At 42.9% G+C, this 15,070-nt stretch overlaps 1 protein-coding gene across 1 annotated transcript in view; it reads left to right on the top strand.

Moving 5' to 3' along the window:
* The first annotated feature begins 1,741 nt into the window (after positions 1-1,741).
* The window catches only part of UNC80 (unc-80 homolog, NALCN channel complex subunit), a 198,232-nt gene continuing 184,903 nt past the window's right edge, over positions 1,742-15,070 (top strand). Inside the window, exons 1-2 of the mRNA XM_040441035.1 lie at positions 1,742-1,833; positions 11,558-11,606. Of these exons, the coding sequence (XP_040296969.1) occupies positions 1,742-1,833; positions 11,558-11,606 (141 nt within the window). The remainder of the gene's footprint in view (positions 1,834-11,557; positions 11,607-15,070) is intronic.

Raw genomic sequence — 15,070 nt, forward strand, 5'->3', positions numbered from 1 at the left:
GGAGTAAGGGCGCAGTTTAAAATATAACTTACAGGCCTCACGGAATGTCAAAAACTTGTCCCTTCCCCCAGAAAATCTGTCAGGGAGAGGGACCTTGGGTTCCGCAACAACCTGGTTACCAGTAGCAACCGCTGGGCTTGCAGTCAGTTGTAATTGCTGCTGTTGCTGGAGGACCGACGCCTTCAATCCTACCACCTCCAAAGACAGGCCATGAAATTGTTTGGACAGAGCAGCAATTTGATCCATACTGGATTCTAAGTAGGTAAAAAAAAAAATTTTTTTTTTTTTTTTTTTACCTACACAAAATAATGGCCAGAGATAATGTAATGACCGACGACACGCACAGGGAGGAAAACAGGGAAAGCCCTGCCCAAGGGAGAGGAAAAGGTGGTGACCCCTAACTCACCTTGCGGCTGGCACCTGACTGCCCTGACGTCCCTAGACGGGTTCCTCACCCGTGCGGCGATCGCGTGCCTAAACCCTGGCTTTCCCTAATATGAGCCCTGGATAGTGAACAGGCCGGTGGGATCGCTAGTCCACACCACTATCACTAAGAGGGAAACACCAGGGAGAGGACAGACAAAACATACAAACACATACACCCAGGTGGGCGACCACAATAAACCAAAAAGGTCCAACAGGGATCTGGAGGGTAGCGTACTGGACCAACTACCAGCGAACGCAGCAACACAGCTCCAGAGGGTCAGAATAGATGTCCAGGCAGGAAGCTCTATCTCTGGCAACCAGAGAAGTGTGAGAGAGAAATATAAGGAGGTCTGGGAGTGTTGGACAAGGAACAGCTGAGGAGAAGGAGCTACGGATCCCTGAGTGAGCCAAAAGGGTTTGCTAAGCAAACCCAGAAAGCTACCATAAGGAAAACAGCCCTATCTTAAATAGAGCGTGCAGCCAACCGCTGCGACTTCCTGACCCCGGGTATAACGGAGTCAGGCGTGGTCCTCGACACCCTTGTGACAACAGGGTACTGTGGCAGTCACTGTTAAAGGGACTGGTGCTGTGGAGGTCACTGTTATGGGGCAGGGAACAGTGGAGGTCACAGATAAGGGGATGTCCCCTATGGAGGTCAGTGTTAATGGGTGGAGTGATGTATAGGTCACTGTTAAGGGGACGGGCCCCTGAGGATGTCAATGTCAAGGGAGTGGGGTGCTATAAAACTCACTGTTAAAGGGGCGGTCTGCTATGAAGGTCAAAATTAAGGGGATGGGCTGCTGTGCAGGTCCCATTTTAGGGAGGTGGGGACTGTAGGGGGGGTCAGTGTTAAGGGGGTGGGGTACTGTAGAGGTCACTGTTATGGGGGATACTGTCGATATGTTTTAAACGACACACAGAAACATTAAGTGAAATAGATGTAATATAACCGTGCGAAGCAGGGTCCTTCTGCTAGTACATATAAATATATATACACACATATATATATATATATATATATATATATATATATATATATATATAAAATAAAAATATGACATTCCACAGTTATATGAGACCACAGGCTTCCATCCCTTCTTGCTGTCACCAAGTATCTCATGTCTTCCTCTGACAGTACAGGATAATAACATGAGGTAAGCAGAGCTGCAGTTCTGCTCTCTGCCACTGGGGACAGGGCACTGTCCATGAGGGGAGGTGCTGAAAGCAGAAAATCACAGGAGCAGACATCTTCCCGAGCAGGAGACAGGAGGCTGTGGAGGAGAAGAGGCACCGGGGGCATCCTGCAGCTTCCAAGATGGTGAAGAGGAAGAGTTCAGAGGGGCAGGAGCAGGAGAGGCATCGGGGGATCCCACTTCCCATACAGATATTCCTGTGGAGACAAACTAGGTAAATATATTATATATATATATATATTCTGCATATAGATACAGACTCTGTAAGGTGTCTCATCTCCACTCATCTTCTTCATGTTTTCTCATAGACTCTATACTAATGGCAATCCTAAATATATATATTATATTATGTATCTGCATAGTATGTATACCATGTATCTGTATATCTGAATATTATGTATGCTAAGTAGGTATGTTGTATACTTTGTGTTACTATACAAGTATAGACACATATATGTAGCCAAACATATGTACATCTGCATATGCGTACTGTATAATGCATCTGTATATACAGGCTGTGTATCTTTATAGCATGTATACTATTATGAATCTGTATATTATGTATGTTACTGCGTGTATGTGTGTTGTATACTTTGCAATATATATATATATATATATACACACTATGTATGTTGTGTACTTTGTTATATATATATATATATATATACATATATGTTTTTTACTATATACATATATACACTATGTATGCATGTTGTATTTTATATATTTACATGTAATATGAGTATATATATATATATATTTATATATTTATTTATTTATATTTAATTATTATTATTATATTTTTTTTATTATTATTGAATGAATTCCCCCTCCACTGCTGCCTCAATCATGAATTGTAAATCCACTATCACCCTCTTGCTCCCAGCCTCCATGGTGCTCACCTCCCTCACACTGTTTTGCAGATGATTTCCATGGCTGTTTCAGCCATATCTCTTGTATCTCCTCCTTACGTTTCCTCACCCAGCTACATGTTCAGCCATCGCAATCCTCATTGAGTTGAGAGCCAGTGGTAATACATAATGTCTTATGTAACCTGAGAAGCCATCATTCATAGATGTAGATGAGGAGATGTGTAACATATCATTAGGTGGATTTACTGCCCGTTCTGTCCCTTTCCTAAGCAGTGTAATTACCATAAATATTGTTGGGGTCTGAACATCTTGATCAGAGGACAGATAAGAAGAACCAGAGATTAGACATATTAGCTGTATGGCTGTGGGAAGCTGTAGGACTCAAATAGCAAGTGAATAAACCTTTAGGGGAATGAATCCCTCTGTATACAGTAGGTCCCCAGGGAAGGAAAAGAAAAAGGGTGAATAAGGACACCAGGATAGAAAAATTAATGAGGGCGAATACCGTTGGATAAATGAGGGTGATATATAATATATAGGTGAATAAGACATAAATATGTCCTATATTTATCTACTTATGAGTATGTGGGTAGGTGACCAGAATACGCTGCTCCCATCAAAAGAGAACATGGATATTGGACTAGACTTAAAATGATCCTTTATACAAAAAATGTAAAGAAATATTAAAAATATAGTTATGTTGATATATTAGTTGTCAACTCACTTTACTGGGGAAGGGGCCTGAAGGATAAACTCAAGACACCAACAGGTCTCACCTCCCCGCCGAGATCGCTTGTAGAATGTTAGAGATCGATGTCAGCTTCAGGAGACAGCATCTTCACCAATGAACTTTATTAATTATCTCAACAAGTTTTGGGGGTTACAGGCAAATCCTCCTTTTCCAGGAGCAATATAACAATAACATAAGAGTACACAAGACAGACATGAAGCTGTAGGAGCCATAGTATTTTTGGTGGAATGGACCAACAAGTGCTGATAGGAAATTCAGTAATGTCCTTTATACACCAATGATCCTAAAATTTACCCCAGATAGAATTTTATGGATAGATTCTGACATACATGCTGGGATCTTCCATCAATCACATTGTGGAGGGCAGACGGGGCTGATGGTGCATGCCTATGGCAAACATAACACTATCATCTGGGTGAGATATAAGATTCTGTTTTTTTATGAACTTTATGCTTAGAATACAAAATTGCAGTGGACACTGACACATTGATATACAAGCAGAGCAGTGGGAGAGTGGAAACAGAAGGAACAGTAATACTGGATACAAGACAATGCTATACACTATTCTGGGTCTGTGCAGTGTTTGGTGACAATATTAATGGTGTGCTAGTGGTGGTTGTCACCTTTACAAAATCCAGCAATTGTTAGACTGTAATAGTCAGAAAAAGAATAGAATATCTGAGGACAACAACTATGGTAGTTTTTTTTTCCAATGAATTTTTTGCATTTAGGTTAAAATGCACTTGGAACAGATAATATTTCTTAGACATTTTGAATGGCAGCACAAACATATAAGAGTTTGTCTCCTTGCTGCCCAGACAGATGACTCAAATTGTTAATTAAATTAATACAGCCCAAATAAATAGGTCCTCCTCTTTATGTTTTCTTATCCTCTTACCTGTGGTAGGTGTTTTTAGAGATTCTCGCTCCTCCCATCATCGTAATGACGTTAGTGCTCTATCTAACATGTTTGTATCATGGACTTGGAGAATATACTTATATACTGTAAACCTGATGCTGGGTACAGTGAGATCTCTGACTTCACATGTCCAGGGTCTACTGGAAAACAGACCTACTTTAATCCTTAAGTATCTGAGGATGCTTGGCCTTATGTCGGTACTTTGGATGCAATACCATTGTTGGGATGGCATGTCAGGCTTCTACGTGTGTATCCAGTTCAGAATGGGGCACATATATGCTTGGGAGATCAGCCCAGGGTCGCTGGACTCCAGAAGAGGGTATCCTGTCTTCCGCCATCAGGGAATGACTTGTAGGATCACAGGCTCTCCGCTATTTTCACCAGATGCTGTTGACTAGACCTGTGAGACTCCAACCAGACAATGACATAATGGTGGCCTACATCAATTGGCAGGGAGGAACAAGGCTCTGGGACCTTCTAAGAGATGACAAGGGTTCTCTCAGGAGTTAGGGCATACCATTTAAGGTGTCTTTGACAAGGTGGTATTGTTTTACCTCATCCTCTGGGATGGCTTCCGCTGCTCTCCTGGATAGCTGGCCGGATAGAATGGTAACCCTTTCCTCTGGGGGTACCTGGTGAAGTACACACTGCCTTTCAAAGTCCGCCAAATAGCTGTCGATCTCCCCCTCTGCCTTCCGGAACTGTTTAAATGCAGCAAACGGTACCTTCCTCTTTTCTGTGATGGCCGGAGTAAGGGTGACTGGGGGTGGCTCTGGAGGTAGCTGGGCAATAATTTGTTGCAGCTCGTATTCCCTCTGTTCTCGAGCTTCCGCTGCTACCTGGGACAAAATCTGTGCAAGTCGTTCCTCAGAGGGGTTTGGCCCATAGATCGCCAACCGCTCCCTCACTATGTGAGCCATTTAGTCTCCAGATGGGGTAGGGATTTCAGCCATGGCAGAATTCCGATCCAGCTGATGTAACTCTGCAATCAGCTCCCTCATAGGTTGGTTGTTGGCACTCCCTCCACGGCTTTCCAGTAGATCCTTGAGGGTTGTCCTTTTTAGCTGCTCATATCGGCTTTCCATTCGATCTGCACGCCTCCTGGGGTGGAAGGACCATCCCACCGCTGCCACCAAATGTAACGGTATCAACCGTTGGCGACTTCATTCTCCCCTGGTCAGCGTGGCGCTGTAGATCTGCTCCATAGACTTCCAAGCCGAGTTGCGATTTCCACTAGCCGTGCAGCTGTTACACGAGCTAGCAGTGATCTAGCTGTTCCCTACAACACAAGACGAGGCTGCGAGTTGAGGGTAAGAAGAACAACATTTATTGGTACCACCCTTGGCCTCATATACCAGTCTCCATGGAAGGGGACCTCCCCTGGGGACCTGATGGAGAACTGCCTGACAAACACACAAACCAATGGAAACAATTACACAATCTGGGACAGTCCCACACAATGTCTCCCCTCTACCTGGGAGATAATCAGGTTAGACACTGTAGGTAACCAAATTATCTCCACACAGTAAAACCACATTGTGCATAAAGACTCCCATACAAGATGTACAGTCGTGGCCAAAAGTTTTGATAATTACATAAATATTGGAAAAGTTGCTGCTTAAGTTTTTATAATAGCAATTTGCATATACTCCAGAATGTTATGAAGAGTGATCAGATGAATTGCATAGTCCTTCTTTGCCATGAAAATTAACTTAATCCCCAAAAAAACTTTCCACTGCATTTCATTGCTGTCATTAAAGGACCTCCTGAAATAATTTCAGTAATCGTCTTGTTAATTTAGGTGAGAATGTTGATGAGCACAAGGCTGGAGATCATTATGTCAGGCTGATTGGGTTAAAATGGCAGACTTGACATGTTAAAAGGAGGGTGATGCTTGAAATCATTGTTCTTCCATTGTTAACCTTGGTGACCTGCAAAGAAATGCGTGCAGCCATCATTGCGTTGCATAAAAATGGCTTCACAGGCAAGGATATTGTGGCTACTAAGATTGCACCTCAATCAAAAATTTATAGGATCATCAAGAACTTCAAGGAAAGAGGTTCAATTCTTGTTAAGAAGGCTTCAGGGCGTCCAAGAAAGTCCAGCAAGCGCCAGGATCGTCTCCTAAAGAGGATTCAGCTGCGGGATTGGAGTGCCACCAGTGCAGAGCTTTCTCAGGAATGGCAGCAGGCAGGTGTGAGCGCATCTGCACGCACAGTGAGGCGAAGACTTTTGGAAGATGGCCTGGTGTCAAGAAGGGCAGCAAAGAAGCCACTTCTCTCCAAAAAAAACATCAGGGACAGATTGATCTTCTGCAGAAAGTATGGTGAATGGACTGCTGAGGACTGGGGAAAAGTCATATTCTCCGATGAAGCCTCTTTCCGATTGTTTGGGGCATCTGGAAAAAGGCTTGTCCGGAGAAGAAAAGGTAAGCGCTACCATCAGTCCTGTGTCATGCCAACAGTAAAGCATCCTGAGACCATTCATGTGTGGGGTTGCTTCTCATCCAAGGGAGTGGGCTCACTAACAATTTTGCCCAAAAACACAGCCATGAATAAAGAATGGTACCAAAACACCCTCCAACAGCAACTTCTTCCAACAATCCAACAACAGTTTGGTGAAGAACAATGCATTTTCCAGCACGATGGAGCACCATGCCATAAGGCAAAAGTGATAACTAAGTGGCTCGGGGGACCAAAACGTTGACATTTTGGGTCCATGGCCTGGAAACTCCCCAGATCTTAATCCCATTGAGAACTTGTGGTCAATCCTCAAGAGGCGGGTGGACAAACAAAAACCCACTAATTCTGACAAACTCCAAGAAGTGATTATGAAAGAATGGGTTGCTATCAGTCAGAAATTGGCCCAGAAGTTCATTGAGAGCATGCCCAGTCGAATTGCAGAGGTCCTGAAAAAGAAGAGCCAACACTGCAAATACTGACTCTTTGCATAAATGTCATGTAATTGTCGATAAAAGCCTTTGAAAAGTATGAAGTGCGTGTAATTATATTTCACTACATCACAGAAACAACTGAAACAAAGATCTAAAAGCAGTTTAGCAGCAAACTTTGTGAAAACTAATATTTGTGTCATTCTCAAAACTTTTGGCCACGACTGTACAATGTCTCCCCCCTGACGGGGAGATAATCAGGTTAGACACTGTAGGTAACCTAATCATCTCCAGACAGTAAAACCACTTATTTTTTTATACGCATTAAAACGTACCCAAAAGTCCACAATATTCCAACAGACAACCAGAGGGCTTCTGTTACATGGCTCCCTCTCAGTGGAACACGCTGGCAGATCCGGTTTGACCCTTTTTCAGTGCAACTTGGGGCTGTCCAGTCTCTGTTATGCGGGGTCGAGATCAGTCTGCCAGGATAATCCATCTGCGTTGCCATTCTGTTTTCCAGGCCAGTACTGGATGGTAAAGTTGTAGGGTGGGAGTGCCAGACTCCATCTCAGTAGCCAGCCATTGTCCACTGCAACATGGTTTAGCCACATAAGCGGATTATGGTCTGTAACAAGTGTGAACTCCTGTCCATATAAATATGGAGTCAATTTCTTTAAGGCCCACACCAGGATTAAGCACTCCTTCTCCACCGCCGCGTAGCTGACCTCTCATGGAAGAAAATTTCTACTAAGGTAGGCGACAGGGTGCTCTCCTCCATCTTCTCCCACCTGGCCCAGAACTGCCCCCAGTCCGAACATTGAAGCATCTGGGTCTCTGGAGCTAGTGAACTGGTCCGTTCCGTTCTAGCTTGGGCCCTGGTCGTCACGGGGTGTGCAGCTGCTGTAGAGGTGGGAATGTAGGCAGAAGTGAGGGGGCCCACATCATTGCCCAGAAGGACTTCTGCAGGTAAGGTATCCATTATGCCAACTTGTACTACACTGGATCTGGCTCCCCAGTCTAGGTGAACACGGGCGGTAGGCAGGCGAAATACGGCTCCCCCAGCCACTCGAACAACTACGGGTTGGCCCATACGCTTATGGGCTGGAACTAAGTGCCTCTGGACCAGTGTAATGGTAGCCCCAGTGTCAGGTAATCATTGGGCGATCTGTCCATGAAGTTTGACCTCTTGTCGGTGCTGCTGTCTATTATCCCCGTAATCAGCATGAATGGGATTGACCTCATACAATACCCCCAGATATTCCTCAGGGTGTGTGTCTGTGTCGAGGCACTTGATGCAGCAAGGGTTGACACAGGGGATGAGTTGTTCCAGGAAGGTCGGGGAGGGCCAAAAGGGCAATTGGCCACTAGGTGTCCTGGTTTGTGGCATCTGTGACATTTCACCTTGGAATACTCTGAACTATTCCTGGAAGGACCAGCAAAAGGAGAGGGGCTGGGCGGAACAGGGGCCCTAAAATCCAGTCGTTGAGCGGGTCTGGATACAATGGGGATCCGGGCATCGGCTCGAAGATTAGGAAGATTAGGTAAGGATAACGCTGGGTCCAGTCGCCTGGAATCCGCATACTCATCGGCCAGGCGTGCCGCTTCTGTGAGGGTGTGGGGACGTCGGTCTCTTACTCAGTTGCTTAAGTCCTGCTGTAAATTTTTAAGAAATGCTCCAAGAAATGCTAGGCAGATACGGCCTGGCATCCATTAATCCAATGGGTAGTGGCGCAGTGAAACCTGTTAGCCCATTCCATGTGGGTGTCACATCCCCGTTTTTTGGCATCTCAGAATTTCCGCCGGTATGGCTCCGGAGTTAGGGCATACCGTTTAAGTAAGGTGTCTTTGACAAGGTGGTATTGTTTTACCTAGACCTCTGGGATGGCCCGGAAGGCTTCCGCTGCTCTCCCGGATAGCTGGCTGGATAGAATGGTAACCCATTCCTCTGGGGGTACCTGGTGAAGTACACACTGCTTTCAAAGTCCGCCAAATAGCTGTCGATCTCCCCATCTGCCTCCCGGAACTGTTTAAATGCAGCAAACGGTACCTTCCGCTTTTCTGTGATGGCCGGAGTAAGGGTGACTGGGGGTGGCTCTGGAGGTAGCTGGGCAATAATTCGTTGCAGCTCGTATTCCCTCTGTTCTCAAGCTTCCGCTGCTACCTGGGCAAAAATCTGTGCAATCCGTTCCTCACAGGGGTCTGTGGAACATCTTCCAATAAGTGATGAGCGACAGGTGCAATATTTGAATTTGCGATATTTCACACATATTTGGTAGAATATTCGTCATATATTCGCGAATTCGAGATTATTTTCTTGATCGCGAAAAATCGGCAATGTAATATTCCCTTAATGCGAGCGAAATACAGGCGTGGGTCACTATAACTACATTTTTCAAGCTGCTAGAAGTTTCCTGATACTGGAGAAAATGGTTGGCACGGCAGAACATTACAATAGGTTTATATGCTATTGCGAAATCGGCACTAATGATGCAAATATTTTGGCACAATACGTGCAACTCCACATTTTAACAGGTCTACTTATTAGTGATTGGTGCACTAAGTATTGTTGTGAACTTGTGACATCACAGCACTATGTCTCTAGCATGTATGTATGGACAGCAGAACCTATCAGCTACACGATATCACTATCTAACCTACACTGACTATCTCCCACTAACTATCTGTATTATATATATAAGCTAACTAACTAACTAACTAAGCGTACTTTCACACTTGCGGAACTGCCTGCTGGATCAGGAAATCTGCATGCAAACGGACAGCATTTGTAGACGGATCCGGATCCGTCTCACAAATGCATTGCAAGAACAGATCTGTCTCTCCATTTGTCGTACGAACAAACGGATCCGTTTCTATATATTTTTTTCACATTTTTACCGGTCTGCGCATGCGCAGACCGGAAGGACGGATCCGGCATTCTGGTATTTTTAATACATTAATACCGGATCCGGCATTCCGGCAACTAATCCGGAATTTTGGACAGAGAGAATACTGCAGAATGTTGTGGTATTTCCTCCGTTCAAAACGCCATTCAGTGACTGAACTGAAGACATCCTGATGCATCCTGAACGGATTTATCTCCATTCAGAATGCATGGGGATAAAACTGATCAGTTCTTTTCCGGTACTGAGCCCCTAGGATGGAACTCTACGCCGGAAAAGAAAAACGCAAGTGTGAAAGTACCCTAACCATCTAATGTAATGACAGGAAAGCAGAGAGCACAGCAATAACACTGCTGTCTCTCTCAGATCTGCAAAATACGGCATACAAGGGCTGCTGGGTAGGTTCTTATATAGTAAGGGGTAGGCAACTTTCCTATTGGTTGCTAGGGATGTTGCTAAGCTCAGACAAAGATATTGCAGCCTTCTCATTGGCCCACAAGCAAGAAGGGAAGTTACTGATGGAAAAAAAATAATGGAATATTCGAAATTACGAATATATATCACTATATTCTAAATATTCGCAAATTCTCCAAGTGCCGATATTCACGATTAATATTCGGGATTCGAATATTCGCGCCCAACACTCTTTCCAATTAATGCAACCTGTATTTGAATGCAATGTATCGGCTCTCTCAGCATTGCGAGGACAATCCCTGGCTACAGAACCATAGTAAGACATTTCTTTACTGCCATCAAAAACATTTGTCCAATCAGGAGGAACCAATTCCTTAATAAGACCTACTAATGGTTCTGCAGAGCCTTTTTAACCTCCAGATGAGGCAAACCATTTTTTTTACCATGAAAGGTGGCTTTCCTTGTGACCATTACATTTGCTAAGCAGGTGAACAAAAACTACAGGCATTAGTAGCTAAATTATCATACTTGTTTCTAAATCCAGAGGGAACATCCTTCAGACCTGAATTCCCATAGTGTACCAACATCAACCAAGAGATGGGTCTAGCTGCCTCCTGTGCCAAATCATTCTCAGAGGCATTTAAGGATATTGCCTCAGAATATAACTAGACTGAACAAATCGAAATTTCACTAGACAGATCACAATTTGTAATCACACAGGGTGGTAGTAGGGCCATGAAGTTCACAAAACCCTCCATAGCTAGATGGACCAAAGCTATGATCCTCATAGAGATGGACAATTCTGTCCAAGCATATTTGATAAAGGTAACAACTACTTCTTGGGTAGAATAAGCACATGTTCCTTTGGAAAATACTTGTAGGGCAGCCTAGTCAGGTGTACCAAACACTTTTATTCATCTCTACATCCCCATATGTTTGTGTTGCTCTCCAGACATCCAGAAAAGGCAGAATTTCCTTTTATCTGTCGTCCATACAGCAGCATACATTTGCCATTTTTGAGCATTATTTCTTGTGGTGGTCAGCTTGGTTGGAGATATTTAAAAGGGCTGTTGTAATGTATGTTAGTTAACCGTTTGTGTCATCTGTCCAGGCTCCTAGCAGGGGTATAAATCCCCATATGGATTTGGATCTAGAATGAGTATTTATCTGTGCCATGTTTTCTTTTCAGCGCATTCTTAAGACCAAAGCTTGGCAAACAGTATGAAGCCTCTTGTGTGGTACGTATAATAAATGTATGATTACTTTAGTAGTGATGATCTATATGTTGCTTAAGGTTAATATCAAAAGTAATAATTGCCACTGCTGTGTAAATCTGTAATCAGTTATTATATAGGTGCAATAATTTTTTTTTTTTCCTTACAACAATTTTTAAAGAGGTTCTCCTCCAGAACTAGAAAAATATGGCTGACTTCTTCCAAAAACAGCACCACACCTTTAACAGGTTGTGTGTGGTATTACAGCTCAGCCCCGTTTATTTCAATAGAGCTGAGCTGCAATATCAGAAACTTACACGTGGGCAGGTGTGGAGCTGTTTTTGGAATAAATCTGCCATGTCTTTCTAAACCTGGACAACCCCTGTTGTTCAGATGTTTTGTATGAGTGTACAAAAGCATAGTTTATTTCTTCCAGAAACAGTGCTATGCCTGTCCAGGAGCTGTCTATGGTATTGCAGCTCAATCTTTTACAAGTGAATGCGGCTGAACTGTTATAGCACACAGAGCCCATGGATGAGTGAGGCGCCGTTTCTGGAAGAAAGGAACTCCTTTAACCAATTCACATCTGGGCCCCTTCTTGACCAGGCTCATTTTGCAAATCTGACATTATGTCACGTTATGTGGTAATAACTTTGGAACACTTTTACTTATCCAAGCCATTCAGAAATTGTTTTCTCATGACACATTGTACTTCTTGACAGTGGTAAATTTGAGTCGATATATTTCACCTTTATTTACAAAATAATCCAAAATTTCTATTTCTCTGCTTTTAAAACAGAAAGTGATACCTCATAAAATATTTATTACTTAACATTCCCCATATGTCTACTTTATGTTGGCATCATTTTGGAAATGTCATTTTATTTTTTGGGGACATTAGAAAGCTTAGAATTGTAGAAGCAATTCTTAAAATTTTTAAGGAAATTTCCAAAACACACATTTTAAGGACCAGTTCAGGTCTGAAATCACTTTTTGGGGCTTACATAGTGGAAACCCCCATAAATGACCCCATTGTAGAAACTACACTCCTAAAGTTACTCAAACTTTGTTAACCCTTTAGAATTAAAGGAAAATTGAGATGACATTTCTAAATTTCACTTTTTTGGTAGATTTTCCATTTTAATCCATTTTTTTTATTTAACACATCGAGGGTTAATCGCTAAACAAAACTCAATATTTATTACCCTGATTCTGCAGTTTACAGAAACACCCAACATGTGGTTGTAAACTGATGTAAGGACACACGGCAGGGCACAGAAGAAAAGGAGCGCCATATGGTTTTTGAAAGGCAGATTTACCTGAACTGGTTTTTAGATGCCATGTCCCATTTGAAGCCCCCCTGATGCACCCTTACAGTAGAAACTCCCAAAAATTGACACCATTTTGGAAACTAGGGGATAAGGTGCCAGTTTTATTGATACTATTTTGGGGTACATATAATTTTTAATTGCTCTATTCTACATTTTTTGTGAGGCAAGGTAACCAAAAAATGGCACTGTTTTTATTTTTAATTTTTTACAACATTCATCTGACAGGGTAGATCATGTGCTATTTTTATAGACCAAGTAGTTACAGACACAACAATATCAAATATGTCTAGTTCTACACAATAATAGCATTCTTGAAACCACAAAAATTATGATTTAGTGTCTCCATAGTCTGAGAGCCATAGCTTTTTTATTTTTTGACCGATTGTCTTAGTTAGTGATTGATACTATTTTGGGGGCATACACATTTTTCATCGCTTGGTGTTGCAATTTTTGTGATGTAAGGTGACAAAAAATGTATTTTTTTTTTGCACTGTTTTTATGTTTTTTTTTTTTTACGGTGTTCACCTGAGGGGTTAGGTCATGTGATATTTTAATAGAGCTGGTTTTTATGGATGCAGCGATACCTAATATGTATACTTTTTTTATTTATTTCACTTTAACACAATAATAGCATTTTTGAAACAAAAAAATATCTGTTTTAATGTCTCCATGTTCTAAGAGCTATAGTTTTTTAAATTTTTGGAGCGATTTTCTTATGTAGGGGCTAATTTTTTTTCGGGATGAGGTGACGGTTTTATTGGTACCATTTTGTGGGACATTTGCCTTTTTGATAACTTGGAGTTGCACTTTTTGTGATGTAAGGGGACAAAAAATGGCTTTTTCGACACGGTTTTGATATTTTTTTTATGGTGTTTATCGGACGGGGTGGATCATGTAATATATATATATATATATATATATATATATATATATATATATATATAGACGGTCGTTACGGATGTGGCAATACCAAATATGTCTATTTTATTTTTATTTTTTTCTATTTTTAACTTTATTTTTAATTACTCAATTGGGGAATAATTTTTTTTTTTTTACATGTGAAACCTTTTTTTTTTTAAAACACTTTATTGTTTTTATTTTTATTTTACATTTTGCATCCCCCATAAGGTCATACAAGACCTCTGGGGGACATTTACCTTCACTTTTTTTTTTAACATTGATTTCTCCTGTAACTGGGGCTGACATAGTAGCCCCAATTACAGGAGAATACACCCCGCAGAGAATACAACGCTGTACAGCCTCAGTGCAGGGCTGATCGAGGTCTGTAGAAGACCCAACAGCTCCTGCACTCTCCCGGCCCCGGTTGTCACATGACCACCAGACCGGGACAGGAAGCGCATATCGCTTCCTGATCTGTATACACAGAGAATATAACACCTCCTCAGTGTAAAGCTATCAGTGACTGACAGCAGTGGCGTACATAGAGAAGTAAGGACCCCATAGCAAGGATCAAACCAGGCCCCCCACACAGGACAGAAGGGTTTCTGCCTAAACCCTTTTCAATGACCCTTGGGCCTTTTATCCACTGCTTCATTTGCTATAAGTTGTTCCTTTAGAGGTTAGAGTCCTGACCAAGTTTTCACCTTCAGTAGTAGAGGAGATAATGCCAACTAAAACTGGGCCCCCTCTTGCCCTGGGCCCCATAGCAGTCGCATGGTCTGCCGCTATGGTAGTTACGCCCCTGACTGACAGCTACCTCTGTATACACTAATAGAATAAAGAAAACAATTAACAAAATGAATACACAGCAGTGAAACAAGAAAAACTGTAATCTGCAACCAGGGCCGGTACAAGGCAGGGGCCGAAGGAGCGGGTGCCCTGGGCGCTACCATTTGCGGACAGGAGGGGGGCGCAGGTGAAGTGCCAGCAGTGTACAGCTTCACTGTACCACATTAGCCAAGCGCCACTTGCTGTGCTTGCTGTGCTGAGTGCGCTCCTGCACCCGCCTACACCGTCCACACGACACCAGCCATGTCAGCGCTGCTCCTTCTCTCCCCCTATGAATTTTGTGCCGACTGCGCTCCTGGCTCGGGCTCCCTTTCCTCCTCTGCGTTTCCTCGCCCCCCTCCCCCCCCATGGAGGATGATTCATTTGGTTGATACCACCGGCGTGCGCCGTGTGACGTCACGCGGCTCA

Source organism: Bufo bufo, chromosome 7 (assembly GCF_905171765.1).
Source record: "Bufo bufo chromosome 7, aBufBuf1.1, whole genome shotgun sequence".
In the NCBI taxonomy this organism is placed as follows: Eukaryota; Metazoa; Chordata; class Amphibia; order Anura; family Bufonidae; genus Bufo; species Bufo bufo.